The 27,814-nt window shown below is 38.8% G+C and overlaps 1 protein-coding gene across 2 annotated transcripts in view; it reads right to left on the reverse strand.

Annotated features, from left to right (window-relative positions):
• Window positions 1-27,814, reverse strand: part of tox2 (TOX high mobility group box family member 2) — a 125,967-nt gene that overhangs the window by 88,994 nt on the left and 9,159 nt on the right. For both annotated transcript variants that reach the window (XM_054783491.1, XM_054783490.1), the window contains exon 2: window positions 2,406-2,498. In XM_054783491.1, the coding sequence (XP_054639466.1) occupies window positions 2,406-2,498 (93 nt within the window). The remainder of the gene's footprint in view (window positions 1-2,405; window positions 2,499-27,814) is intronic.

Raw genomic sequence — 27,814 nt, forward strand, 5'->3', positions numbered from 1 at the left:
CACCTACTGCACCTTGACACTTTGCTCTCGCTGCAGCGCCTGATAAGTGCAATAGAAAAACGTCTGGTTTCCTCCTGCATGTTAAGTGCTTGCATTCTCCTCTCCATTTTTGCGTCCATGCAAGCTGACACTTTACTCAGGACAGGCTATGATAATAGACGCATAGTGGAGACGCTGGTTAAATTCCATATTGGTCTCCTTTTAACAGTATTTTTCTTATAGGAAACAATGTAACGTGCAAAGTATGTCATGCAAGTGTGCAAAGAAGTGCATGTATAATAAAACAAAAAACAACGTCAAATACAGAGATGCTTGATATTGGCTTTCTTACCGATATCTGATAGGGCCCCTATCCTCGGGAAATGATGAGGAGCATTTTTCATTCAATTAATTCATGAATCAAAATTCCACTGAATAGGACCACAAACTTCTACAGTTCACTTATTTCTGTGCATTGCGGAACAGGCAAAAAGGAAGATGCCTTTCAAAACAATGAAACCAACCCAGAATGTGTCCCGCTTTTGGACCTGCCCCTCCAGTTTGTGTATGCAATTGATTGTTTGACATTTGAGACACATTTTTCCAGAAAATCTTTGGTTGAACTCCAAAATTGGACTTTGGAGGTTCACTGCAGAAACAAAAGCAAGCATTTAATGCAGGAGGGTCAAACTCGCGTCATGGGGGGCCGAGGCACTGCACATTTTCTTTCCAGCCGGTCACTAAAGCAGGTGATCAACACCTCCTTCAATTTGAGGGAAGGAGTTCATCAATTAAATCACCTACTGTTTGGAGAGAAAAGCTGCGGTGTCTCAGCCCTCCATTGACACATGTGATTTAATGTCTTATTTTTCTGTGCACAAAATTTGGATAAGAGCAAGAGCTCTTTGCTGTTGCACCAAATTTCTGAGCTTAGATTTACACGCAGCACCAGAGAGGGTCAGATAGAAGTGGATATACTGTAAATCTTTATGACTTCATGCATGTCTTTGACGAGGAACTCATTCCCGTGATTTATAAGCGTCTCTCGCCGGGTTCCGAACGACATTAACAAGATTCGCTTTGGAAATAGTGGTTGGGTTTCTTGGAAATGCTTTGTTAGCACTCTCTATCTTCATAAATAATTTAGGACATCAGACATCAATACAATTCATTTTGTAATTAAAATTAAATCAAGAGGTTGGCACTAACAGTATTATAGAGCTTTTGCTTTGTCCCACTCTGTCATAGCCCAGCCCTCCTCCTCTTCCTTGCTGAGGCCTGAAGCAGCCAGGAGATAATTCAAAAAGCAACATGAAAAAAAGAGGTGGCGAGATTAAATTAATTTCTTTTTTTTTTTTTTGCTTTGATTGTTCCTCCCATTGTCTCCCCTTTGTTGCGTAAAAAAGCAAGGCGAGCTCGATTCTAATTATGATTTCTTTATTTAAGAGGGGAGGCAAATAGAGTTATGTCATTTTTTAGCAGAAAGTAGTGTTGCAGCACTTTTGTCAAAGTCACAGTATTGCAAGAGCAGCATCGCTAACTTCAACTGTTGGAAAAATGTTGCAATGAAATTATTTTGACTTTGGTGCCCTCAAAAACAGCTGCTACACAAAAAAATATACAGTGTGTGTGTGTGTGTGTGTGTGTGCACAAACAAAGCAAGCCATGCATGCATCTCTCACACAAAAGCCAAGATGGCTGCTTTATTGGAAGCCTTGTTGTGGCTAGTGATGTTTTTTTTTTTTTCGGCAAAAGGGGCACTAAGAAGGCCCCTCAGTAAGGGAAGTTCATATGGGTGAAGGTTCAGGAAGGTTAAAGCAATATTTTGCTTCTTTTACGCCATGAATTAGGTCAGGAGAGTAGTGGTAGGCAACCTGCAGCCCATGGACCACAAACGGCCCACAACAGCATATGACCGGCACTGCCATGATATAATAACATTTAAAAAACCTGCTCGAATACACATATAATACAGTGTTTCTCACAGGACTGCAATGTAGTTGTGGCTGTGGTGAGTTGCGGGGGAGAGTAATAACATAATCGTCAAATTTGCATAATTGGCCATAACACAATTGCAAAAACAAATGTTTAGAACTACAAATCATTTCTTCTGTCCCTTGGAAAAAAAAAATGCTTGAGAAGAATGATACGTGCTTTCATGGCAGAGTCGCCAAAAGACTCTTCTCTCGATTTGTTGCTAGTCGCTTTTTTTTTGGACAAGAGTATCTAAGGGGTCTGATCACTCACTAAACAAGCAACAAAGTTGCAAAGTTGGCAACAACAATCCTTCCTGCTCTGTCTTCCTATTCCCTGGCAGACCAAATGAGTTATAATTGTTTATATGTTTATGAGCGAGGGCAAACAGGTATTTGTGGCGGTTCAAATTTATTTGTGGCGGGCCACACTGTAATAGGGAGAGGCCTTACCCCAGAAGATGGCAGTCTCTTGCCGTCGGGGTTGGGGCGCATGGGCAGAGAACTGTAGAGCCTCACACCTCGATCTGTACCACCGTATCTGCTCTGAAAGAGAAAACCACACAGAAAAGTTGTAAGTATTTTTGCTTTTGTGCATAAAGAATGTGGATTTAAAGCAAAAAATAAATCATTCAGCTGTTGCTAACATCTAGGGAAAGACAAGTTCGAAATTATCTCGTTTTATGGACAAGCTAGCGAGGAAGCTAAAAACCATGGTTACTAGCATTAGTCGCTAGCCCGTAGCTGTCAGGAAGTGAGGTTCTAAAATCAGTTCAGTTGAAAAGTCATCAAAGACTGACATATTTTGGGGCTTTTCCAGTCTGCAGGAAAAGCAGCAGCATTACATCACCAGTGCAATAACAATGAAATAAATCATAATAGGAAAAATAATACTTCAAGATCCTGACACACACGCTTGCGTCAAAGTACTTTGTAGTGAGAAATGCTTACATAATTACACAATTAAGTGAGAAAAACCATACAAAAACCTGCCCCTGCCTTCCATGTCTTTGTGCAGCGTGAGCATAAGCAGCCTCACTTACTGTATATATTACAAGTGCTATAAACAGATTGTGTTTATGGGCCCTGCCTAGTGATTATCACGCAATTACCATGCAAGCAAAAACCCACAAGCAATGTATGCAAACGCTTATTTTCCATACCACGCATGGACGATAATGGGAAAGAAACATGCTATATAAACTCTTAGCAGAATATTAAGAGGATGCTGAGCTAATGGAGCATCACAGACAGTCAAATGTGCGATGCCTGTGCAGACTAAAGAAGCAGAAGTTGCGGTGCAAACCTTACCAGGACTGGTGTCTGTTACCCAGCGACACAGGCGACACGTAAGTGAATATTTGATATTTTGGCTGGCATGCTAATCTGGCCCTGTGGCTTACAGTAGCATTACCAGCTAATAACAGCTGTCTGCAGGCCAGAGGGGACACGAGACGGCCAGGCTGCGCTAACTAGCCCTGACGGACTCATTAGGAGTGCTGGCAGTACCCTCAAAACGCTGACCGCTTTATCCGCTCTGCAAAAAGCTTAGAAACTTAGAAACGATGCATTTACATTAAAAGATAAGACTGCTTGACTCTAAACAATGCTTGAACATGACAGAATGTCATGTAACACATATAAATGATTGCAAACATCTATAATTAATGTGCAAATATGCAGAAAAGTTACCGCTCCTTTCAAAAATCCCGTATGTTGTTAGTTAAATAGAAATATATCAAGTTGATGCAGTGCCTACTGACATTTCCTTGGGTTTAACCAACAAAATCAAAAAGTCAAAGTCAAAAAGATTTAGTAGGATTTCGTACAAAAGGTGGAAATTTTACACAACTTCTAAGTACAGTCGTCCCTCGTTTATCGCCGTTAATTGGTTTCAGCCGATGAGTGAATTTATCGAAATAGGATTTAATATTAATGAATGGAATACAGTATTTTCGTAGTTAGAGCATAGAACACCTGTTAATGACTTTCTAATTAAGGTATTTATTAGAGTCTTGTAGACATGAAATAGCACCCCTTTACCTTTACTCTCCTATTATTCTTTCTTTACGACAAGATGATAAACGAGAACGGGTCTATGAGAACAAGAGATTTTAACTTTGCTTTTACGAAAAGCACAATTAAAAAATATAACAATATATAACAATATATTGCAACCACAAAACAGTGGTCATTTATTAATTCATTCATTTTTGAAAAATAGAGTGAGGGAGCGACATTCGCACCGCAAAGTGGCGGAGGACGACTGTAAATTCAATTTCCGGCTATAACACTTACTGTATGTGAACTTAAGTAGAATTACCCTTCAGAACACATTGTTTCCTGTGACTGTATGATCTATCACTCCCAAAGTGGCACAGTGTAACACACGCGTGCTATTCCAACAATGGCTTTGCCTTGACTGTAAAGTCAGAGGCACAGCTGCGAGGATATAGTTACCTGTAACCTTAGCTGTTTGCTGTTATACTATGTACGCAGATCTGGAGTTAATGCAACACATGTGTTTCTTTTAGTCAACATTCTTGCCGGCTTAGCCAAAAGGCTCGCACACATCACATTGCACTGATGAGAGGAATGTGCAGCCTAGACGGGCTTACGGGGGAAATCCTATCACTCCACTATTGTATACATGAACACTAATGTGTGTGCATGATGGAGATGGCCGCCCACTCTGTACATACAGTATGCACTCAACAATGCAGCTCAAGAATATAACACATTGTTCCATCGCTGCTATTTTTAATGACAAAACCCATTAGCCTGTCAGTTTGCCTGTTATAATGGCATTATGCAACATCTGCAGCAATCTAATTGTCCATATCAGACAATGATTCACTTTAATAGCATGTTTTAAACAGAAGATGCACTATTTTTTTGTACTCAAAGTTGAAAAGGACTATTATAGAGAAAGAAGCTAGGCAGTTTGAACAGAGGCGGGCTTTAAAAAAGGACCCACAACACAGTGGAAGTAACTAAGTAAGACCATCTTTAGTACTGTACATTAAACGCATATGTGCATCAGTAGGTGACACAGTTGGTTAGCATTTGACTTCAAAGAGGCTAATATATACGTATGAACTATAGTATCCACAAGCTGCAGTAATTACAGGTATACCTCGTTTTTTTATGAGGGTAAAAAGTGCTTTTATTTGGTAGAGGCTGCTATAAAGGATATAAAGTAAAAAGTTTGGAACTGTGAGACTGCAGTGGCTCCTTGTGCATTGGTAATTCTGCGTTTACAGCGCCGCAAGTTTTGTATACAGTTTTTTTTCCGCATAAAACACAGAGAGTCAAAAAAAGACTTGGTCATGGGCATCTCAATTACACATTTTCACCATTAGCTGCTGGTCCAGGAATGAAAATCCCACGAAAAGGAGGCATCTACATGCAAAAACAAGAGATTTCTACCAAAGTTTGTAGCGTGCATTAATGTGCAAACGTCAGATTATTATTTTTGACGTTCTGCTCATTTACGGTCCACTTGGATCAGCGTCAAGTGCGACAGTAACACACCAGATCCAGGAGCTGGAGCTGCAGTGAAAAGTTTTTTTTTTCAACACTTTTCAATTTTTCAACAAAACGAGCCAGGATTGATTTTGTCCCTGTGCTCATCATGGTGTCCGCCTCATCTGATTTACATGTTCTTCTGACACTGTCTGAAGAAAATAGACTTTTCAGTCTCCACTCATGTCCTGGTTTGAGAACCCCTCATTTGCTTTTACAAGGTGGTTTTTTTGACGATGACAACACGACCAGCAAACAACAACTTGCAGAGCACAGATACAAACCTCATTCTCTGGCTAGCTGGCGTTTGTTGCAAATAGACAACAGATGGCTTCCAGGCTTCCATTCAGATCATAGAGTAACCTTTTCTTGTCTTTTTTTTCTTTTTTTAACCACCTGCAACATCTGGAGGAAATGAATCTTAGAGAAATTGACTGATTAAATAGGAAATCTTGTGACTCTATATGTTATCTTGTATCCTTTCACACATCACACACACCATCTGTATAGCGTCATGCTGCTTTTTAGCATGAAGGAAAGCGATAACGGGGGGAAAATATAATTCTCTCACGGCTACTTTGTCGTCTGTGTAGTAAAGCTCTGACAAAAAAATAAAAATGGCTACGTATGTAATAATTGGCTGTGCCTTAATTGCATGCTAGCTATTGGTAGGTTTTCATAAAAGTAAAGCTGAAACATATGAAATATATAACATGTAAATATCATTTTTAAATACACAACAAAAGTATAGCAAAAAAATAATATGAAGAAATAATCCATATATTTTTAAAATGTACTTTTAAGCTAACACACCTGATCTGCCAGAGAATAAGCAGGTTTTCCCAAGCAGAAGACCCAAATTAGTCTTGATGAACATAAATCAAAAAACCCTTTACCAAGTGCAACCCAAGTGCAACCCAAAAATTACCAATGACCCATTTTGCACCTCGTACCTAAGTTTGGAGACCCTATTGGAGCCCACACAAGTGGATGATTGGGGGTTGCCATGACAATGAAAGAGGTCCTATTGTTCCCATTACTGTTTTTAACGAAAACTTCTACATATTTCCTTTAATATAATGTGGGACAAAGAAAAATAGGAGCATAGAGAGCAGAGACTGGCAGGAGGCAAGTAGAGATGAAGATAACAAAAAGTAGGAGGAGAGAAGAAGAAGAAAAGCTGATGTGCTGACTACATGCACTTGATTTGGTTTCACAGAGCATTGTTGCGCCGCTTTGAATTAAAAAGTCCAATTGTGAGCAGCGGCGGGCTGTGCTGACAGAATGTTTCACTGCAAGCCGCTGATCTCAGCTCAATCCTCTCCTTTCCTCCATGACTGTGAATGTATGGCCCTGTGTATATTATTCATACGCCCACACATGTTCTTATATACCGTGTGTGCAAACTGTGCATGTGCGCCACGCACCCTCATGCACAGTTATAAAAAATAACTGTTTATAAACACAAGCAACCCTCATTCAGTTTATAAAGCTTTCTTAAAAAAAAAAAAGCAGGCTTCGCCACATATCTTAAAATCCAGTCTATCTGTCAGTCTGTCAACTACTGTATCTGTCAGTCAGCTACAGATGGGAGCTGTAAGTTTGATGAGTATGTTTCTGTTCAGCAGAAAGGCTAACCTAGCATGACGTTGCTGTTAAAATGTGGGTGTAACGTTAGCACTTTAGCTCACATAGCTACGACAGTGTTGCTAACGTTTGTGTCCTCCTTAATGATACGTTGTTGTATGTGATAATATTACGTTGCAATGGTACAGTGTCAATCAAAGACTGAGGTACACAGCTCATTAGCATTAAAGCTACAAACACACAAAATGGCGTGTTCCCAGGAGGGCCTTGCTAAAAGAAAATAGTAAAATACAGGACCCTTACTGTAAGTATGAAGCGACGGCACTTCTTGTACTGCAGTTGGATATTTCATCTTCTTCCCTCGTCTACCCATGCTTTCTTTCTATCACACATCTTTCTCTCCATCTTGAGTGCCGCGCCTCACCCTAATTAGAAATTGCCCTCCTCCTTCTCCTCCGACCAACTGAAATTGAATTGCTCACGATTTGCATAATGATACCTCAGCGGGCTGACGGCTGATTCCCCATCAGATGAAATGTAGCAATCACTTAAAAGAGTGACCAAGGGGTGGATGGCAGCTATAAGAGAGCGAGAAAGGAGGAGGACCAACTTGCATTGGGTGTTTTTGTTTCATGCTACAACATTGCTACTTTATTAGGACACAATAATGGATCTAATTGGGCATAAGGCCGGATTTGGGCCTGTTGGCTTGTCAACTTTGACTAACTGTCACCTGATGTCATCACTCCGAGTTTCACATGTAATTTCTCTTTCTCAGAGCAAGACTGCTAAGGATTGCCTGCTGGTAAAAATAATAAAAATTTGGCTGTTTTCCACTGCACGGCACCGACTCGCCTCTACAGTGGAACCCGCTCAAGTCGGCCCTGCTTCTGTCGACAACTTGTCTATGGTGACAAACCTATCAACCACCATGTTCTTCTTATTACTGAAAAGTGGCTGCTTAAGTCGGCGTCGAGCTACATGGTCGACCGCTTTGGTTGACATAAAATTTGAACACCCAAGGTGTCATTTCTATGAAAACTTGGTCTGTTTATGTTGACATGTGTCAACAAACTGAGGTTAAAAAGGCCTTTGTTAGCGCCCGTTCTCCTTATGTCTCTCGCAGAAGTCACAAGTAAGTATCCAAGCAACAGCTAATTTCAGTTTCGGTTATGTTGGCAACCACTTACCGCGACAACATCTGTCAGCCAGTCCGAAGGGCGTGAACATAAATCATGTACTTGATTTTCCGTTAGCAAAATAAGAAACCACACGGTCATTGTTTCTTGTTTCTACCGTATGGGTGACATATCTTACTTTGTTGCTATGCCGTAGCTCTGGACACTGCAGTATTACACGCCACAGTCTCCACTTTGCTGCCTGCTGCCCTCAGTCTCATCTTGGTTGAAATTCGTCTCTTTACCAACAGCTACATGCAGAGAAGTAACTACAGAAAACCCTCGTTCTCCATTGTTGTTGTTTGTTAGCATGTCTAGTTCTGAATGATGCGTTCAATGCGGCAACTCCACTTTGCTGCTTAGTGCCCTCAGTTTCCAATTGGATAAAACTCATCTCCTTAACGCGGTCAACAGCTAAATCGGAGAATACAGGAGTTCTCCATTTTTCTCCCCTGTTTGTTAGCGTTCTGAAGTTCTGAATGATGCTTATAAAAATCTCAATCAGTCCAAGGTCAGGTGGTTTACTAGAGCTACCTCAGGTTTTTGCTGCTTTTCTTTTGCTCGCAGATGAGAACTCTGCAAACATACCATCCTGCTCAGTAACTGAAGAATGAAAGATTAAAAATGTCAATCCAGCTTTATATATTTTTCTTGAATTGTCAGGACAGGAAAAGTATCCTTCAAACATCCGACCACTGCCATCAGTGGCCCTTCTATTGTTTTGCGTGATATTTTTAGAGTCTTGAATTTGATGTTGCAGGGCCACTTTAAGTCAGCCACTTCAACGCGTGGTTGATCGCCAACGTTGTTGTGAGTTCACAGGCTTCCTCTGAACCTGGTGACTCACCTGTTTTCTTTAAAGGCTTTAAAAAAAGTGCTTCAACTCCTCCTATATGGAGACAACAAAGACGGTCAGACAACCGAGTCCATTTTGACTCATTAGCAGCGAGGGGAAATCTGATCAAAGTTACTGCGGCTCGAGCACTGACGAGAAACGTACAGATACCACCTGAAACCCTCTATGTGGACAGAATTTCTATTTCTGTATTTCTAAATATCACAGGCATGGATCTGCTGATATGACCTACCTACCTAAAACCGGCAGTTCTTTTTCATATCATTTTTAATGCTATTATTATGCATAAGTGCCTTTGTAATGATGTTCACACAGTAATGTGTGTCCCTAGAGCCTGTTTATGAGCACCAATCCTGAGAAAAATCCATAATCTCCCTCACTTGTTTGCTCCACTCGTGTGATGAGTGGTACCCAAATGCTCGCTTTTGAAGTTGCAAAGGAAAACCTCACTTCTACATGGACATGATACCACCTCTGACCTGCCCCTTGGTAGGTGTGTCCACCACTTCACAGAGGACAGACTTCACTACACGTCTTAAAGTCAATCCTGGAGCTCTGCCAACTATTGTGGGACGTGGGAGCTGAAAGTTTTAATTATTTTGTTTTGATTCAGTGAATAGGCTAACTTCGCATAAAGTTGCTGTTAAAATGTGAGTGCGATTTTAGCACTTTAGCATCACGTAGCTATGCTAGTGTTGCAACTGTGTCCTCCTGTTGCACACCTTAATGTTACATTGTTGTATGTGATATATGACATCTATTACGTTAGACGAGCACATTTCCTAAACTCCAGTGTTTAAAAAAAAAGTCGTATTTTAACTATTAACTATTTTAACTATTATTATTTTGTGTGTCTTCACTTTTTGGTTGTTTTGTGAGGTTTTCTGTCTCTTCAGGTGTTGTGGAGCTGGACTAGGGTGAAGCTGAGCTGTTTTTGTTTTTTAAATTTTTGTTCTTTATTAATCAAATAAAAATAAATAAATACTAATAAAAAATATAAATAAAATAAAATAAAATAAAATAAAATAAAATAAAATAAAATAAAGTAAAATAAAATAAAATAAAATAAAATAAAATAAAATAAAATAAAATAAAATGTCTGTCCAGACAGACACAGACATTAACCGGCCGTCACACGCATTTTGTCCAATCAGAAGCCTAAAAAAGCTACCACAGCTCACTTGGTCGCACATTATAACGCCTCTGTTCATCAATATAGTGATATAAGATATACACTGCCACGTACATCATCTTTAAAAATCGGTACACACTTACAAGGAGCCCAGTAAACATTATGTTTCTTAACTGCTGCACAGCATGAAACAGACACCCGTAAGTCAATAACTTAATTTGTCTTCTTCTGCTGTTAAATATCATTTAAAAAGATGAGATAACGTTATCTTATGTTATCTACACCTTATGACACAAACCACAAATCTCCCATTTTACCCCTCCACACACAAACGCTCAAGACGGAGTTTTCGAAAATCTCCACTCAGGCCAGAGTTTTCCAAAAGCTCAGTTTTTCAGGACAAAACGATTGCATGTGGATGAAAGGCGGAAGTGCATATAAAAATGTGACTTTATATATTATATATATATGTATTATATTTATAATATCTGCATTCATGTGGACATAGCCTGAGCAAACATCTTCATACACTCAAATCAGTGCATTAAATTCCTCAATGCCCTCTTCCTCTGTCAATCTGCACATACGTGATGAGTGATGACATGTGGCATGTAGCAGTCAGCCGGCCCAGAGAGGAGGGAGTTAAGTCCCTTATCTCTCCTCTCCAGAAGAAATTCCTACTTGAGGCCTCGCTCTGTTGGCTTCCTGCCTTCTTGCCCAATGCCCTATTTTTACTCATCAGGGCTCTAGAATACCAGGGGCAGCTTTTTCCTTGTCACTAACATATTTCCTGCCATTCTCCCCGCTGACATTTCTCCCCCCTTGGCCACGCTCTGCTCACATCGGTACCCCCTCTCTTTGCAGGTCATAACCTTTACAGTCGCGGGGCCATTCATATTCAAATGTGACCTGCCGACGGAGGCCTTCTGTCATTAAGATCACTGCTGTTTTAGCTGAGTAGAGTCAAATAATGGAGTATCATTACGGATGCATTTCAGAGGTGTAAAACTCGGAGGTGGCTGTTTCTAAACTTAATGTAGTTTTTTTTTTTTTTAATTTCGTGTTAATTTCATTGTCAAAATTTTTTTTATTGGCAGAACTGTTTAAGCCCCATGAATGTACGCAAGTACAAGTACACTATAAAAGTTTCGGGCGCGGTAACAATCTTTACTTTGTATCACAGACAGATGGGGGAAAAACATTTGCTTTTTTATTTTTTTTTTCAAATTTAGTATACATTTCTATATTTTACAGTGCAAATAATAAAACCATTTAAATAGTACATAAGCACTGTAATACTGCAATCCCATCAAGGTGCAAGATAACATAATCATTTTCGACCTGAGTAATCTTTGCATAAGTGTGTTTCACCCCTCAAACTGTCATGTGCATAATACTGCACAAGTAAGTGCACAAGTGTAACTGGAAAACAGTTTACATTCAACTTTACTCTTCTTAACTATAGATAACTATACTATCTCCTTCAATAAATAACGATGCTTGACTGACAGCATATATGTATATTAGAATATTAGAATATACAGTACATCAAGTGAAAATGAAGTTTAAAACAAAACAAAAAACAGAAATGCAAAGAAACTACAAGAAGCAAGGCGGAACCTTGTGGAGTGACCACTTATCAGTCTATAGGGATGCTAAGCACCTAAAAAGACACCATCTATTATGTTACTTTTTATAATGCTGTACAGGGAACTTGTTCACAATCATACATTTAATACATCTGTGAGACTGTTTAGGTGCCTGGGTAGGTGCTGCTATTTTGGTTAACCCATGTGTAAAGAAAACTACGAATTGAACTAATTATAGTTACAGGTTTGGGTTTTTTTTTAAAGCACCTGTCCAAACAACTGCTCTTTCCCTAATAGATATGTAAAACAAATCCTCTAGCATGGTCCGATTATGTTCGCAATCATACGATGCATATACACCGAAGAGCTACCTGAATAGTCCTCAATTTCATTGCTGACAGGTCTGATTAGCTATCTTACTGTTGTTATATTTTAAGAGCTGGAACCGTCCCAACAAAGTTAAGATTAAAGTCAAAGTATGGCAGTCTTTTGACATGTATTCCATCTCACTGAACGATTACATAAGCAGTCTGATTGACGCTGACAGAGTTAAGTCACTTTAATAAATAGCCTGAGAGACATGATATCACTGACTGTAATTCATACTAGCATACTTTGAATGCAGGTGGACTGATGCCGGTTAAAAACATGAATGTAGTGAACACTTGCTGATCCATATCCAGTCTAAGAATGTTAACATTGAGTAAAGACAACTAATTTGTGCAATTATTCATCTGAGGAAATAAAGTGTTGCGAATAACCTTTCCCATTCTGTAATGGCAGTGTAATTCTGCAAAGCACATTCAACCTTACTTGAACCTTCTTGAAAATCATCATAATTTTCATTAAAATAATGAGATAGAACTTGTTTTCCCCCTTGATCACTAGATCTTTTTGAAGAACTCTTCTGCTGAGCTGCAGATTTCGCCGAGCTGCAGTGAGACGACCAGCATGCGGTATACAGTGCCCTCCAGAAGTACTGGATCAGTGAGGCGGATTTCTTTATTTTTTCTCCAAACTTAAAACATTTGGGTCATCAAAAGCTGAATATAAGACCAGAGAGCAACTTTTCAGCTTTTATTTCCAGGTATTTACATCTGGATCGGATGCACAACTTAGAAGGTAGCAACTTTTGTTTGAACCTACTCCATTTTTCATGTGAACAAAAGTATTGGAACATGTGACTGACAGGAGGATTTTGTTGCCCAGGTGTGCCTTATTACATTACTTATTCAATCAATAAATAGCACTGAATGTCTTACCCTCAGTTTCAGATTGGGTAGGACAGGTTTTGCTTGTGTGGCCTGCATTTAGAGGTGAAAACAACAGGAAAACCAGAGAGCTTCTATGGGTGAAAAGAAGCAATTCTTAATCTGAGAGAAGGTGGAAAATCAATCAGATCCATTGCACAAACATTGGTCATTGCCACTACAACCATTTGGCGTGTCCTTAAGAGGAAATAAACCACTAGTGTACTAAGTAATAGACATGGAACAGGTAGACCAAGGAAAACATCCGCAGTTGATGACAGAAACATTGTGAAAGCTGGAAAGAAAGACCCTAAAACATCCGTTGGTGACATCAGCAACGACCTGCAGAGGGGAAGAGTGAAGATATCACAATGTACTGTTCACCGAAGACCTCATGAACAAAAGTACAATGGCTACACCAGAAGATGCAACCCATTCATTTACAGGAAGAATAGGAAGGCCAGGCTGGAATTTGCCACAAATTACAGAGACGAGCCTCAAAAATTCTGGGACAAACCTTTATGAACGGATAAATTTTTGAGGCGCACTTGTGGTTACAACTCTGTGCAGTGGATGGCACTCTGCTTCTTAGCACATTTCATACGCACCAGGTCTGCCAAAGAATAAGGAGATGTTGCAGGAGGGATCACTGCATTGCCAACTTAGTGAATTTGTCGCTATATTTAGTGAGACTGCAGACCTTTCTCGATAATCTTTTTTTGAAAAGCGACTAGGGACAAATTCAGCCACTTTTTCCGGTCTTATTGGACACTTTTGGAATCTCTCACATGAAAACACGTGTCACTCTGCTCAACTAGCAGCAGGTGCTGCTGTGGCCTACCCGACCCGACCCACACCCCCAAAAGCACTCACATGCGGCTCCATCTTGCTTGTGACAAGAAAAAAACACATAAAGAAACGACAAATGCAACACTTAATCACAAAAGTTGTGCCTTGATTGTATATGACAAGTACTAACAAGTAGTAACTCACACCTCCAGAACAATGTCTTCCAGGTCACATACACTCGTAGAACAGAATCCTTCACTGCATATACTGAAGACCTTTAAAGGATGACCATATGTACTTGTGAAGTACAACTGTTTCAGTGATCTATAACTAAAATAAAAGCAAGCTAATCAGGCTTTGTACTCTATTTGTAAAAGCTGGTATTCCCATGTTCCTTTTTTAAGCCCAAAGCACAATTATTCTGTATCATTCCAGCCTGCAAAGATTGAATCATCAGTCCTTGTTTTACTCTCTGTGTAATTAAATCAGCTAGTGAAGAAAATGTAAAACGTTGTCAGGCTTGGGGGGGGGGGGAATTTGCATTTTTAATGGCAGTACATTGCTTTAATAACGCAATAAATCTGCGGCAGCTGGAACATCGGAGAATGTTGTCACAGCCACTTAGTTGTACATTTGCCACTAATACACGCTGATGAGTAGCAGCCTGAGATGAGGGAGATGAAGAGCAAAGAAAGGAAGAAGGAAAATCCCACTGATTGAGATGAAGAGGAAGTCAGAAACAGAATGATTTCATAGAGAACGGCTTGGGTTGTTTTTTTCTATTTTAGAAAACGGTATATTCCATCATTGTTTTCATTGTCACTGGACGGAATCCACCAGCAGAACCACAAAGCCGACTGATAGCGCTGTAGTGTGCATGCCAGGCCAACAGCTGGCGTTGTAACGCTATAATCAACATCAAAGAAGCAACTGTGCTTAAATGCTTTTTTGGGATTGCCAACACATTTTTTTTTCTCTGAGTGATACTGGACTAACGCATACAAATAGCATTTAACTACAGACTGCCGGTGGAAGCTATAGCGATAACTTATAGTTATCCTTTTCAAGCATAGCTTTATGGTTGTAAAAGTACAGCAACCACTCGAGTTGCAGTTTGGACAAAGGCACTTGTTTAAAATAAGCTATAGCTGTAGAAACCGCTTTAAAACGTCAGCCAAACACGGACGAATTTTAATGGTTCCGTAGTTGAAAAAAACAGGATTTCAAAGAAAATATGGTCCAAAAATAAGAAATCTACCAAAAATGGGTAAGACAAAGCAGCTTAGTGAAATCTACTTGTATTTGTGTTTTCCAAAATATAAAACATAAAACAAAACATAAAACTTTAACTGTGCAGTATTTAAATGTTTTACAATGGTGAACGAACGTTTTACCACTGAAACGCCTCAATTAGAACGCTCATTAAAATTAGGGCCGCTCCGGTTGATTGGCCACCGATCCGTTTCGGCAGATTTCTGTGGAAAAGCACGTGATTGACATTTGCCGATAAATGCCTTTCAACACCGATCACCTGTGGCTTGTACTATTGCATTGCACAGCCTGTGGAGATCCCTGTGTGCAGTGTAATGTCTTGCTCTAATAGCCTCCCCTTCCCCCCTTCCGTCACCCTGCGCAGGCGTGCGGTTCCCAAACCAAAACGAGCATATATGCCGTGTGGAACTTATATGCCATTTGTGAGAGTGATGTAAAGTTTGCATCCTGCAACACATGCCATGAAAAATATCTTGCGGAGATAGCGCGTTAAGAAGCTTTAATTTATTATGCCATTTGAATAGGGCTGGGCGATATGGACCAAAACTCATATCCCGATATATTTAGGTTGAATGTTGATATGCGATATATATCCCAGTATTTTTTAAGCAAAGTGAGTTCAGACAAAATCAAAGCCAAATATGCGTGTCAAGTCAAAATAAATACTTAACATGAGGATGTTTTTTGAAATTGTGAAGCTTCATGCAAGATGCACATAAATAACTCTTATCTAAAAATAGCCTCTAAAATAAAGTAGGCCATTCTCTGTTTGAAATAAATAAAGAAAAAGCCAAATATAATCCTTTTTATAACACACCTTTAGCTATGCTCAAATCCTCAGCTAATAACAAAACAACAAAATATGAAGGAGTGCCCGGTTTAAGAGGAAATTTTAAAATGTCAGCACCTCAAAAATATTTAGTAGTATTTTTTAGGTAAACATTTTTACTAGGGGTGCCAAAAATTGCACGTTAACGGCGGTAACTAATTTATTTTATTAATTACGTTACATTTTTTTTGCGTAATTAACGCATTCGTCCTATGGCAAGCCACATCTCACTGTTATGACGACAGACGGCAGCACAGTGTAGCTCCCCACAGAGTCACACAGAGTCTGACGCTCTTTTATAACTTGAATCTAACCTGAACGCATCAGCAACGGTGCAATTCCAACAACATATATGTATTTCCAACTCACAAACGCATCTTTTGTCCCTGAACAACACTTCATTGTCACTACACAACATCACAAGAACGTCTTTGTTATGCTTCTAAATAAATAGAAAGACAAAAAAAAACAATAAGTGGATATTCTTATCACTCATTTTGTAACTGTAAATACTGAAGTACAATTTCCTGCATTTAAGTGTGCTCTGAAATCCCAGAAGATAAATTCAAAACATGAACTTAAATGACGTTGTGTGTTTGAACGCAACCCCCATTGCTCATAATAACACGGTTAAAGTGTGATTCAAATGTTCTGCTACTATTACAGAAACTACTGTTCGGTAAACAGATTTTTTAAGACGTGTGGTATCTTTTAGCTTGATTTAAATTTTCGGTTCATTTGGAGCTGTTAATACATGCAAATATACTGTATATAATCTTTTATCTTTCCATCAATAAAACACAGTATAAATGGGCATATTTCAGACATCATTTCAAATGTTGATTAATCATGATTAATTCATGTGAAACCCATGATTAATCTGATTACAAATTTTAATCATTTGACAGCACAAATTTTTACAAGACACAAGCATGTCCTTATTTTGTGCCAGAACAGCAACCTGTCAACTGCATCAGGCTTAGCAACTGTCTGTCAATCTTCTTGTATATTTGTGGTAGAGCTTGTCGGGCTAAATAATTGTGACTGCGAAGCTTGCTGGACATCGCAAGTCCATTGTTTTCAGCAGGTTTTTTCAGCTGTTTTATGCACTGTTGCAACAAGGACCATATCTTAGCAATGTGATAGGACACCTCTTTATAATAACACACTTAGCTTTTCCTTTCATGAGGAACCCAACAGGAGCACGGCAGACAGCACTCAGCTTCACACATTCCTCGTATTGGAGTTTGTGCCAAGTTTTAAGGTGGTGAAATATTTTTTTTTATGTTCTGAATTCGAAGTACCTCCACATTACTGAGCTACCGTTTGTTCCTTGCTGTTGCTTCGACTGGAGCCGCTCCTGCATGCAGCACAACTGCAGTCTATATCGATATGAACGGTATGGTTGGTTTTGATATCGTGCTTAAAGCAAATATTGATATTTTTAAAATAACGATATATTGCCCAGCCCAACATTTGAACAGCAAACACTTGACGTAGTAGAGTGAGTTTTCTTGGCTCACGGTGCAGCATCAGTCATACAGGAGCTAACACACCCAAAACACTCACCCAAATGTGCATGACAGTCAGAATGCTAACCTGAAAAACAACTGAATTCATCCGACTAGATGACCAGCTAGGCCTGTCGCAATAAAAAAATTTTTTAAATTTTTTATACCGTTTTTTTCATTAATTATATGGCATCGTATCAAAAACAATAAACTTTAATTTCTCAAGAGTGATTAACATTGTAATTGGAATGTCAATTCCAATTACATTGTAATTGGAACGTCAAGTAAATTAAACAAACAACATAATGAATTAAATAAATAAAAAGAAGACCAAAACCAAAAAAAACCCCAATGAAAATAAAATGGTCAACCCTGGCCACTAGCTCTCATCATAAATGAACTGAAAAATTTACAATTAATCCATGTGATCGGTATCGGTATTGGTACCGTTGGAATCGGCAGCATAAAACCCTAATTAAAATACGTAACCCAATATTAATTTAATACTTACAATTCTAAACTCCAGAAAATTCTTATATTATAATAATACACTATGTTTTTAGTTTTTATTCCAGTAAATGTATTTATTTATTTATTTATTTTTGTATTTTTTTTTTTTTAACCCATTGGAGTGTTTGTAGTGCTTTTACATTCTTTTGTTTACATTTACAGGTATATAGCTCACCTTAAAACATTTGATCTTTCCACTCTTGGTCTCTTTTTTTTTCCCCAATACAGTCTCACATGCATGACTGTACTGTTACAGTGATGTGAAAAAGTGTTTGCCCACTTCCTCATTTTTTTACTTACGTATTTTGGCCCACTCTTCTTAGCAGAATTGTTGTAATTCAGCCAAATTGGAGGGTTTTCCAGCATGAAGCACCTTTCTAAGGTCATGCCACAGCATCTCCATAGGATTCAGGTCAGGACATTGACTAGGCCACTCCAAAGTCTTCATTTTGTTTTTCTTCAGTCATTCAGAGGTGGACTAGTTGGTGTGTTTTGGATCATTGTCGTGCTGCAGAACCCAAGTTGGTTTCAGCTTGAGGTCACAAACAGATGGCCGGACATTCTCCTTCAGGATTTTTTGGTAGACAGCAGAATTCATGGTTCCATTTATCACAGCAAGTCTTCCAGGTCCTGAAGCAGCAACACAGACCATCGCACCACCACCACCATATTTGACTGTTGGTATAATGTTCTTTTTTGCGGTGTTACTTTTATGCCTGATGTAATGGGACACACACCTTCCGAAAAGTTCAACTTCTGTCTCGTCAGACCACAGAGTATTTTCCCAAAGGTCTTGGGGATCATCAAGATGTGTTCTGGCAAAATTTAGATGAGCCTTAATGTTCTTTTTGTTCAGAAGTGGTTTTGGTCTTGGAATTCTGCCATGCAGGACGTTTTGCCCAGTGTCTTTCTGGTGGAGTCATGAACACTGACCTTAACTGAGCTAAGTGAGGCCTGCAGTTCTCTAGGTGTTTTTGTGGGGTCTTTTGTGACCTCTTGGATGAGTCGCTGTACTCTTGGGGTAATGATAATGGCTCTCACTGTGGTTCACTATAGTCCCAAAGCTTTAGAAATGGCGTTATAAACTTTTCCAGACTGATAGAGCTCAATTAATCTTTTTTTTTTACCTTAAAAATGTCGAGCATGTGTAATGAGCCCTTACTTAGAATGCAAATATAAAATGTATAATCCCAAACTAATGTAAACATCGAGAAAACAACAAAGAAGGACAAATTACTAACCAAATACACAACAAATAATGCGTGGAGTCATGTCATGTTTCATTGCCTGTTTTACTTTTGTTTTGAAAGCGGCGCAGGAGCGCTGAAAAATCAAACAACATTCCTGGTGAACATTATTGATCATAACTATGGTTTTACTTTACCGATTTTCTCCATTTAAAGACTCATAGGCAGTTTGAAGTCTGCACTTTGTCAACATGAGTTGAAAGGGAGTATTTGTGTCGTTGCATCATCATGCTATGCCACCTATTATGCTGCACCTGCATTTTCCACTTCCGCAAAGTCAAAGACTCCAAAGAGTTACTGTAAATGTAATTTATTATTACAGTCACCCCTCGCTACATCGCGGTTCAAACATTGCTCCCTCACTCTATCGTGTTTTTTTGGAAAATGGGTTAATTAATAAATGATCGCTATTTCGTGGTTGACTATGGACTATTATTAGTCAAAAAATACTGAAAGATCATGACATACAGTAGTGAAAAGACGTTTTCCTCCCATCCCACGTGGAAGTGGTAAGTTTTTGACTTCTTACATTGTCGTTCTTCCCCACTCCATTTCAAACCCTTTTTTAAAGGTTAGAATAAATAAATAAGAGGCTAACTAGTTAGCTCGGTAGCCTGCTATGTTTAAATCGGCGGCCGTCTCTTGTGTCCCTGTAGTGATCCCGTAGCCTGCGCAATACAGTTGAGCAATGTGTTGTAAACAAAGAATAATAGGAGTGTAAAGGTGACTATAGGGGTGTTATTTCATGTCGACAGGGCTCTATTAATGGTAAAAACCTGTATTTAGAAAGTCATAGACAGGTTTTCTATGCTCTAACTACGAAAATATAAAATTTTCATTGAATCCTACTTCGCGGCAATTCGCTTATCGTGGTCGGGTCTGGAACCATTTAACCGTGATGAGTGAGGGGGGACTGTATATCAGTACCTTGTATCGGTGCTTATTCTGTACTGCCTTATGAATGAGTTTATCCTCATGCGACTGTTCCCAAAGTAAAGAGAACAGGTCATGTACGAGAGACAGGAAGATAACATGTAGTGGTTCCATCCTGTTTCGCCGATACATGTTGTGTGACCAGAATTCTTAAGAAGTCATTTTCAGGTGGAGTTCCCCTCTCTTAAGTGACTGAGAATGAGACGATGCCTTTTACCGTGTTTGCATGCAGCAAACCACGCTCATTGGCTTTGACAGCACCGACGTTCCACTTGTGGAACAAACGCTTACCTTTGACGACCACTATCGATGTCTGTAAGAAACACATATAGCAGTGTCAAAAACGACAAAAGAGGCAATGTTGAGGAAAGTGAATACTTGTTATTCTCATTTGCCAGCTACTTTCAGATGATGCAAGCCGAGAATGGGAATAATCTCTTAACAATTTAGTGCACGTCGATGGAATCACACAGCAAAATGTTGTCGTTACTGTTTTTTGTGGGCAAAATTCCTACTTCGTACTAGTTGGCAGCAACCAGCAGAGGGTGCAAATTCAAGTTCCAATTAGTTGGCTGCCTAAACCCACTGCAGAAGCAACCCAAACAGGAAGTATACGTGCTGCACCATTTGCAGCAACATGAAATTGATCATGTTGAATGAAAAGAGGAGTGTATTCTAGCATAAAAGACAATAATGATAATAAAATAACATTTGTTGGAAATCAACTGTAAATTAATGCAAAGGCTCCATTTATGAGAATTTATTAGAAATTTTCTTTTTAAATAAAATAAAATAAATTATTTGTAACCACTAATTATCAAATGACCGATAACCGTAATAATATACAAAATAAATATTTACATCATTGCTTAATTTATTCTTGTTTTTTCAGGACTTAAGTGGCACAGCCTGTCATAAACACAGGGAATGTACATTATTGGTTTAGAAAAAGATAGCACAAAACTGAAAATATTTGGTAGCTTTTTGAGCACGTAAGTTACCTTTTTGTCATAATGCACATTTCTAGCTTTTTTCATTTTTGCAACAGCTGCCCTAAAACCTGCTCCTCATTTCGGATGATGTGAAAGGTTTCTGTGAAAATATTAGCTGGGAGACGTTTGATGTAAACCGTGGGGTCTAATTTCACTGCTGTCGACTGTTTCCTCTTGCAAAAGAATGTGAGAACATTCGTATGCTTTCACTGCGGCGCGTTTGAAAGTGTTTTTCACACACGATTTGCATCTTTCGTGTGTAATTCAATCACTCATTCAAACTACGGAGCTTAGCAATGTCTCAGTTTGTACAGTCGCACATGAGCCACAACGAGGATTTATATGAAAATATTATAGTTTCTGATGTGGCTCGGTCAGTCAAAATGGCAGGGAAGCCAATTTACGCTTTATAACGCAGCAATGCATCAATAATGGAAGGAAAAAAGACTACGGTAAAGCCACGCTTCAAAAGCTGCAATGTGAAATGTCAAAGGGGAGAGCTCTACATCTAAAAAGTCATTTTAGCCACACAATGCCTGCTGTATTACAAATATAAATAACATTCTCCCTGCAGGTATATTGCAGCCAAACACTATACATTTTCATTTGAGCTAAAAAAAGGGAGAATTAGTTTGTTTAGTTTCATTGACAAGTAGCCAAACCACTTTAATGACACTCCAAATGAGCGCAATGTCTTTGCCCGTCTTGTATTTTTCCAACTTCAACAACCTCCTCGACTTTTCGGTGATTAATTGAAATCTCTCGTTGGTTTGTACGCGCGGCAAACAAATCAAAAGAGGAGCAGAGAAAGACAGCGGTCCAACTGAGCTGCGTTAGCCAATTTGTCACTTCATCAGCACGTCCTCCTGTGAAGTCTATTAAAAAGAATATTAGGTGATGTGTACCTACAAAGAAAGACAGACAGAACTCACGCCTCATACCTGCCAAAAAAGCTGCTGATTAGCCTTGACTGATGTCGGGAAAAGAAAAAAAAAAACTCACATCGGAGCCAAAAAATGGAAGTGTTTCATTTGATGTGAAAATATTTGTGTGATATTGATCAGAACGTAATGCATCTGCATCTCAAAGATAAAACTTTGCAAAGTCAGGTGCCGAGAAAAAAACACCATCCATCAGTAATGTTATGTGCTGCCTGTGCTGCTTGTGCTGTCGCCTCTCTGCTTTCTGTTGCAGTGTTTTCTTGGAGCTCCAGCGCGGAGCCACCTGCACACACCTGAGCACACTACGCCATCAGGATTTCTTAAGCTTTGCGGCCATGGTCACCAGCTTCTTTCCTGCTAACACTATTCATGCTTTTACCGCCTACTTGTAAATTGCTTTCCTGTGTAGCTCATTTTTTGGTCCTGCCTATACGTCATTGTGCGGTGTTTCTTGCATTTACTTTTTGCTCCTTTGTTTACTTTTGTGGCTTCACCCTGATTGTGTTGCACCTTGTTTTCTGTTGTACGTTCACTCCTTATGAATGGACTTCTCATTATTACACATTGTTTACGCTATCGAGCCTGTCTCTGCTTTGGAGTCTTACTTCTGACCTTCAGCCGTTCCTAACAAATAATTTTCTAAAAGAATATATTAAAAAAAAGATATACAGTCATCCCTTGTTTATTTATGTTTATGTTAAATAGGATTCAATATTAATAAATTTAATATTTTTGCAGTTAAAGCGTATAAAACCTGGTTATGACCTTCCTATACGGTTTTTACCATTATTACAGCCCTCTAGACATGAAATAACACCCCTATAGTCACCTTTACACTTGTATCACCCAACACAGTAGACATAATAGAAATTAAGCTATCTTAAACATCAACAAGATAAGAGAGTTGAACTAGAGACCATTGTAGAATACTAGTCTACTGCCACTGGTTATTGTTAAGGAGAAAGTCACAATGTACTTTAATCGCTTTATTAACAAGCAGAGAACACATGCAGTGAACATTCACACAGGAGCTGCTGCCGACCACTGTCGACACTGCTAACCTGCTGCTAGCACCCGGCTAACAGTGACACGTCACTTCCCAGGCCCTGCTTCTTAAAGGCGCACACAACAAGTCACAGATACTGTATTACACTTCATATTACATCTTCTGAATGCCTAGTATTTGTTCTTCTGTTCATTTAGCCATTTGTATGCTTGAAAATGCTTAATTTAAGCCACGAATACGTGCAATTTGCTTAAATATGCTTTTTTTTCTAATAATAGACCATATTAAACCATCAACGCGTTCTCATGCTGTTGATGAGAAAGTGATCGAGGTCTGGGAGGAGATTCCTCAGCAGAACATCTGTCATCTCACCAGGAACAGGAACGGACATCGCAGAGCACGTGGAGGCCACACACTCTGCTTTACCTCATTTTGTTTTGTCTTGAAGAATTTCCAGAAGTTGGCTCAGCCTGTGATCTATTTTTTTCCATGTTTATTTTGAGTATGATTCTGAATCTAGACCTCCATGGGTTAATGATTTGGATTTTCATTGGTCATTGTGTTATTTTGCTCTCAAGGCATTCCACTTTATAATGAATAAAGATTTTTACTTTAAATATTTCAATCATTGAGATCCAGGATGTGTTAATACTGTGGATGTAAACTGTATATATGCAGTGTATATATACATGTGTATATATACACACATATATATATATATATATATATATATATATATATATATATATATATATATATATATATATATACACACACATATATATATATATATATATATATATATATATATACACACACACACAGTTTACATACATATATAAGAACATACCGCTCAGGTGGGGAAAAAAAAATCTTATTATTTATACACATACAGGTATATACTTCCAACTGTGTATACTGCTCAATTTTGATTGGCACAGAGGTATTCATTTAACAGGTTTATTGTTGTGGCTGTAGTTTCCAGCCACAACTACTTGTATCTAAATAAGGTAGTCGAATTGTTAGTATGATGCAGTACGAGTGCCAAGGGCATTTTCAGGCAGCGTCAACACATCACGTCAGTCGTCATCGCAGTAGGTGTGGCTAAAGACACAAAACTGCCTTTGTGCATGCATGACAATCTGTACAGGAAATGGAGGTGACTTCCAGCTTGGAAATGAATGCATGCTTCTGTCCGACTACGCTTTAATGAATGCAATTACTACTTAACTACTCTTACTACTCATTGTCATATTAAAATAAATGCGCACAAATAAAAACACAAAATCATTATGGATAATGTGACCAGAATTGTCTCAAGGCTGTGAGACAATAACATTAGTTAATATTTTTTCATTATTTTTATTTTGATTTTAAATGCAAAAAATATTTGAAAACTGACAAGGGGTCTTTGTCTCTATCTGATAGCATACATACTGTATGGGCTGGCATTAGAGATGGCCATAGTAGTTGATTAATTGTTGAATGTTCAGAATTGATTTTTGATAAAAAAAAAATCAACGGTATCTTGGAGCAAAAACCGCAAAAATAAAAAAATAATAAATTAATATTATATATATATATATATAAATATATTAATATAAAGAAACATATATTAAAAATTCCACAGATTAAAAAAATAAGGCAATAGCCCTTTCACAATAATCAATAAATTAATTAACCGCACGATAAATAAAAACGAACTTGATCATTTTGCCGGCCTCGATATATTGACGTGCATCACGAGACGCTCAGTTCATGAGACAAGACGATGCACGAGATTGGGTCTAAGTGAACGAGACAAGAGGGGATTTAACACTACTTTTAAGAAAAATACAATGAAAAAATATGATAACATATTGCAATCTACTAATTTAATTTCTACTACGTTACACTCTTCTGCACTTCGTATGTATGCTACCGGCCCCGCCTCCAGAAACTGTATGAAAGACAAAAGGGCTCACTCTTTTCATGCTGTTGTTCTACGGAACAAACGCGCCAATGCACAGAATGAATCCTCTTCCTGCCTGTTTGGATTTTTGTATTGTTTTTGGCTGTGATTATGATTTCTATTTAAGTGCAATTTTTGCAAAAAGAGACTACAATTACAAAGTTATATACTCTTGAGAAATTAAAGTTTCTTGCTTTTGATACGGTGTACTCGTATTATTATGACGTATATGATTACATTAATGAAAACATGGTATCAAAATAATATTGACAATAATATCGTTTACCTACAATAATTTGTAGGACAATTTTCGCTCAGCAAAATTTGTTATCGTGACAGACCTCGACTGCAATGTTAAAAATCTGTATGAAATTTTACCACAACTGTGAGGCAACATCGTGGATCATGTCTCAAGGCTGTGCGATTATAACATTAGCAAGCATACTGCTAAATCAATTACAAAACAGCAGAAAAATGTAAAAAATGTCTTTTAAAAAATTAGCTTTGGGGCGGGGGGTGCTCTCTCTTGATGCTATTATTCTGGGTCATGGCGACGCGGTAGCAAAGAGGCTATCAGCACACAGCAAATGGAATTCCTGGAAAGTCAACCCAAAGCCACAATGAAAACCTTGTGAACAAAGCCCAAAAGTGCCCAGAGTGGTGTGTTCGAGAGAGAAGGGGCCCTGGGGGGGGATTGTGGGTTTGTGATGATACGGATGCGGAGAGTCGCACACACTCGCCACATGGCAGAGTACCAATTGCTGCTAGCCTAAGCAGCCCCTGCCTAATCTATTGAGATAAAATATGATTAGTACTTCATTCAAAAGGATGGACATCTTCCCAGTTAACAAAAAACATCAAATACAGTGATGATATAAACTGTAACCGCACAATAATGGCAGCATCTCTGCGGTTTTCACCCATACACACACACACGTCTTTATTTATGTTATGCAAGTGCGAACATGCTTGAATCTGTGTGAATGTGTCTACCTATGAGAAAGACAGAAAGAGTGTGTGTGTGTGTGTGTGTGTGTGTGTGCGTGTAGGTGTTTTGAAGCAGTCATCTCAGTGTTGTTTGCACAGGACATGCCTGAGGACGCTAAGACAACCACTGGTGTTTGCCCAGGCTTGAGATCGCCCTAGCTTCATACAGCCAGCAGCTGCATTCTTCCACAGCCTTTGGACACTGTGTTTTTATGCATGTGTCCTGTGGAATCTGTTAGATTACCACATCCCTATCCAACGCAAACACCCATCAAGACACCAGTCACTTAGGTGGGTCACAAACAGGGAAATACATGTGTTATTGCGCCAGACAGCACGCTGTCATTGAAGCAACAGTGCCTCTTGTGGTTGTACGGAGGTAGTGCATTCCATTTCTCTTCAGTTGTTCCAAGACATATTTAACATAGTTCACACAATCAACCAAATTCTTAATCAATCGATGGAATGTCATCTAAATGCCGTAAATCAGGGGTGTCCAAAGTGGGGTACAGGGGCCATTTTTGGTACACAGCTTGTTTTTTATTGACCCACGGCATATTCTCAAAATACAATTAATTCATTTATGATATAATATTTGATATTACACTAATTTTCTTTGTCACCTTTAACACAAAGCTAAGATGTATCACAATGTATCAAAGTGGGCCCCACATCCTTTAATACCTTTTCTGTATGTGGCCCTTGCTCGTAAAAATGTGGACATATTTAGTGTAAATACTGTAATTTTAGCCGTTTTTTTGCCTTAATTGTCATTAATTGGAAGAAGGCAATAATTCCCAAATTTGAAGATTCATTCGATATAACTTAATTTTTCATGTTTGCTTAGTACATGAGAAAGTGGAAAGGAAAATGCAGCTCTGTTTGACCAAATGGTCATTTATTAAGTATACTACAGCAGCAACAGAACCAATGTTGTAATAGCACTCAGAAGCAAACTGCTCAGTCAGCATTAATGAGTTGATTAACAACCGTACAGTAAGTGTGACACGAGTTTTGCAGGTTGATAAAGCGGCGTTGCCTTACTGCAAAAAAAAAAACAATTCAATTCATAAGACAAGCTTATCGCATTCACTTCTCAGTTGAATCATTATCAAGATTTTTTCAACTACTGGATGTGGTGGGGCATCCCCCTGTTTGCCCCTAATGTAAAATCACCATTGAATGACTTAATCAGATAGTCACTTACTATGCAGCAACTGACTGTAGTAGTGTAACATCCCAATATTGTGTATAATTTACAATGTGTGAGCTAGTGATTCACATACACTCCATCTTCATCTCAAAATTGACGACTTCGCCAAAAAGGTTGAGTTTGAGGAGTGATTATATGTCCTTACAATTTCCCTCAGGTTTCAGCCCAGATGTAATCTATCATGTCCACAACCTGTCAAAACTATTCGACATGTCATGGCGCCTAAATGAAAGAAAGAAAGGAAAACTAACTCCTCCCCCTCCGTCCCTCCCCTGCTTTAGTGTTTCATTTCCTGCTCAGAGTGCAAACAACAATCTCACACCATTCCATGTCGAGCATTTATGAGGGGAAAATATGGCAGCGCCATAACACTAGGCAATGGAGCGCAATGCTGGAGCACTTCAAATGAAAAAACAAAGAGTTGGATGAATGCTGCAGAGAGTGCATGATGAAATCGCTCTCACTTCTCTCGTGGTCTAGCTTCAACACTGAAAATGCTAATGCACGTCATAATGATTGTTATGCAATGATAAAACGTGTAATTGTGGTAAAAGCATACATGTG

This window comes from Dunckerocampus dactyliophorus, chromosome 8, assembly GCF_027744805.1.
Source record: "Dunckerocampus dactyliophorus isolate RoL2022-P2 chromosome 8, RoL_Ddac_1.1, whole genome shotgun sequence".
NCBI classification, from domain to species: Eukaryota; Metazoa; Chordata; class Actinopteri; order Syngnathiformes; family Syngnathidae; genus Dunckerocampus; species Dunckerocampus dactyliophorus.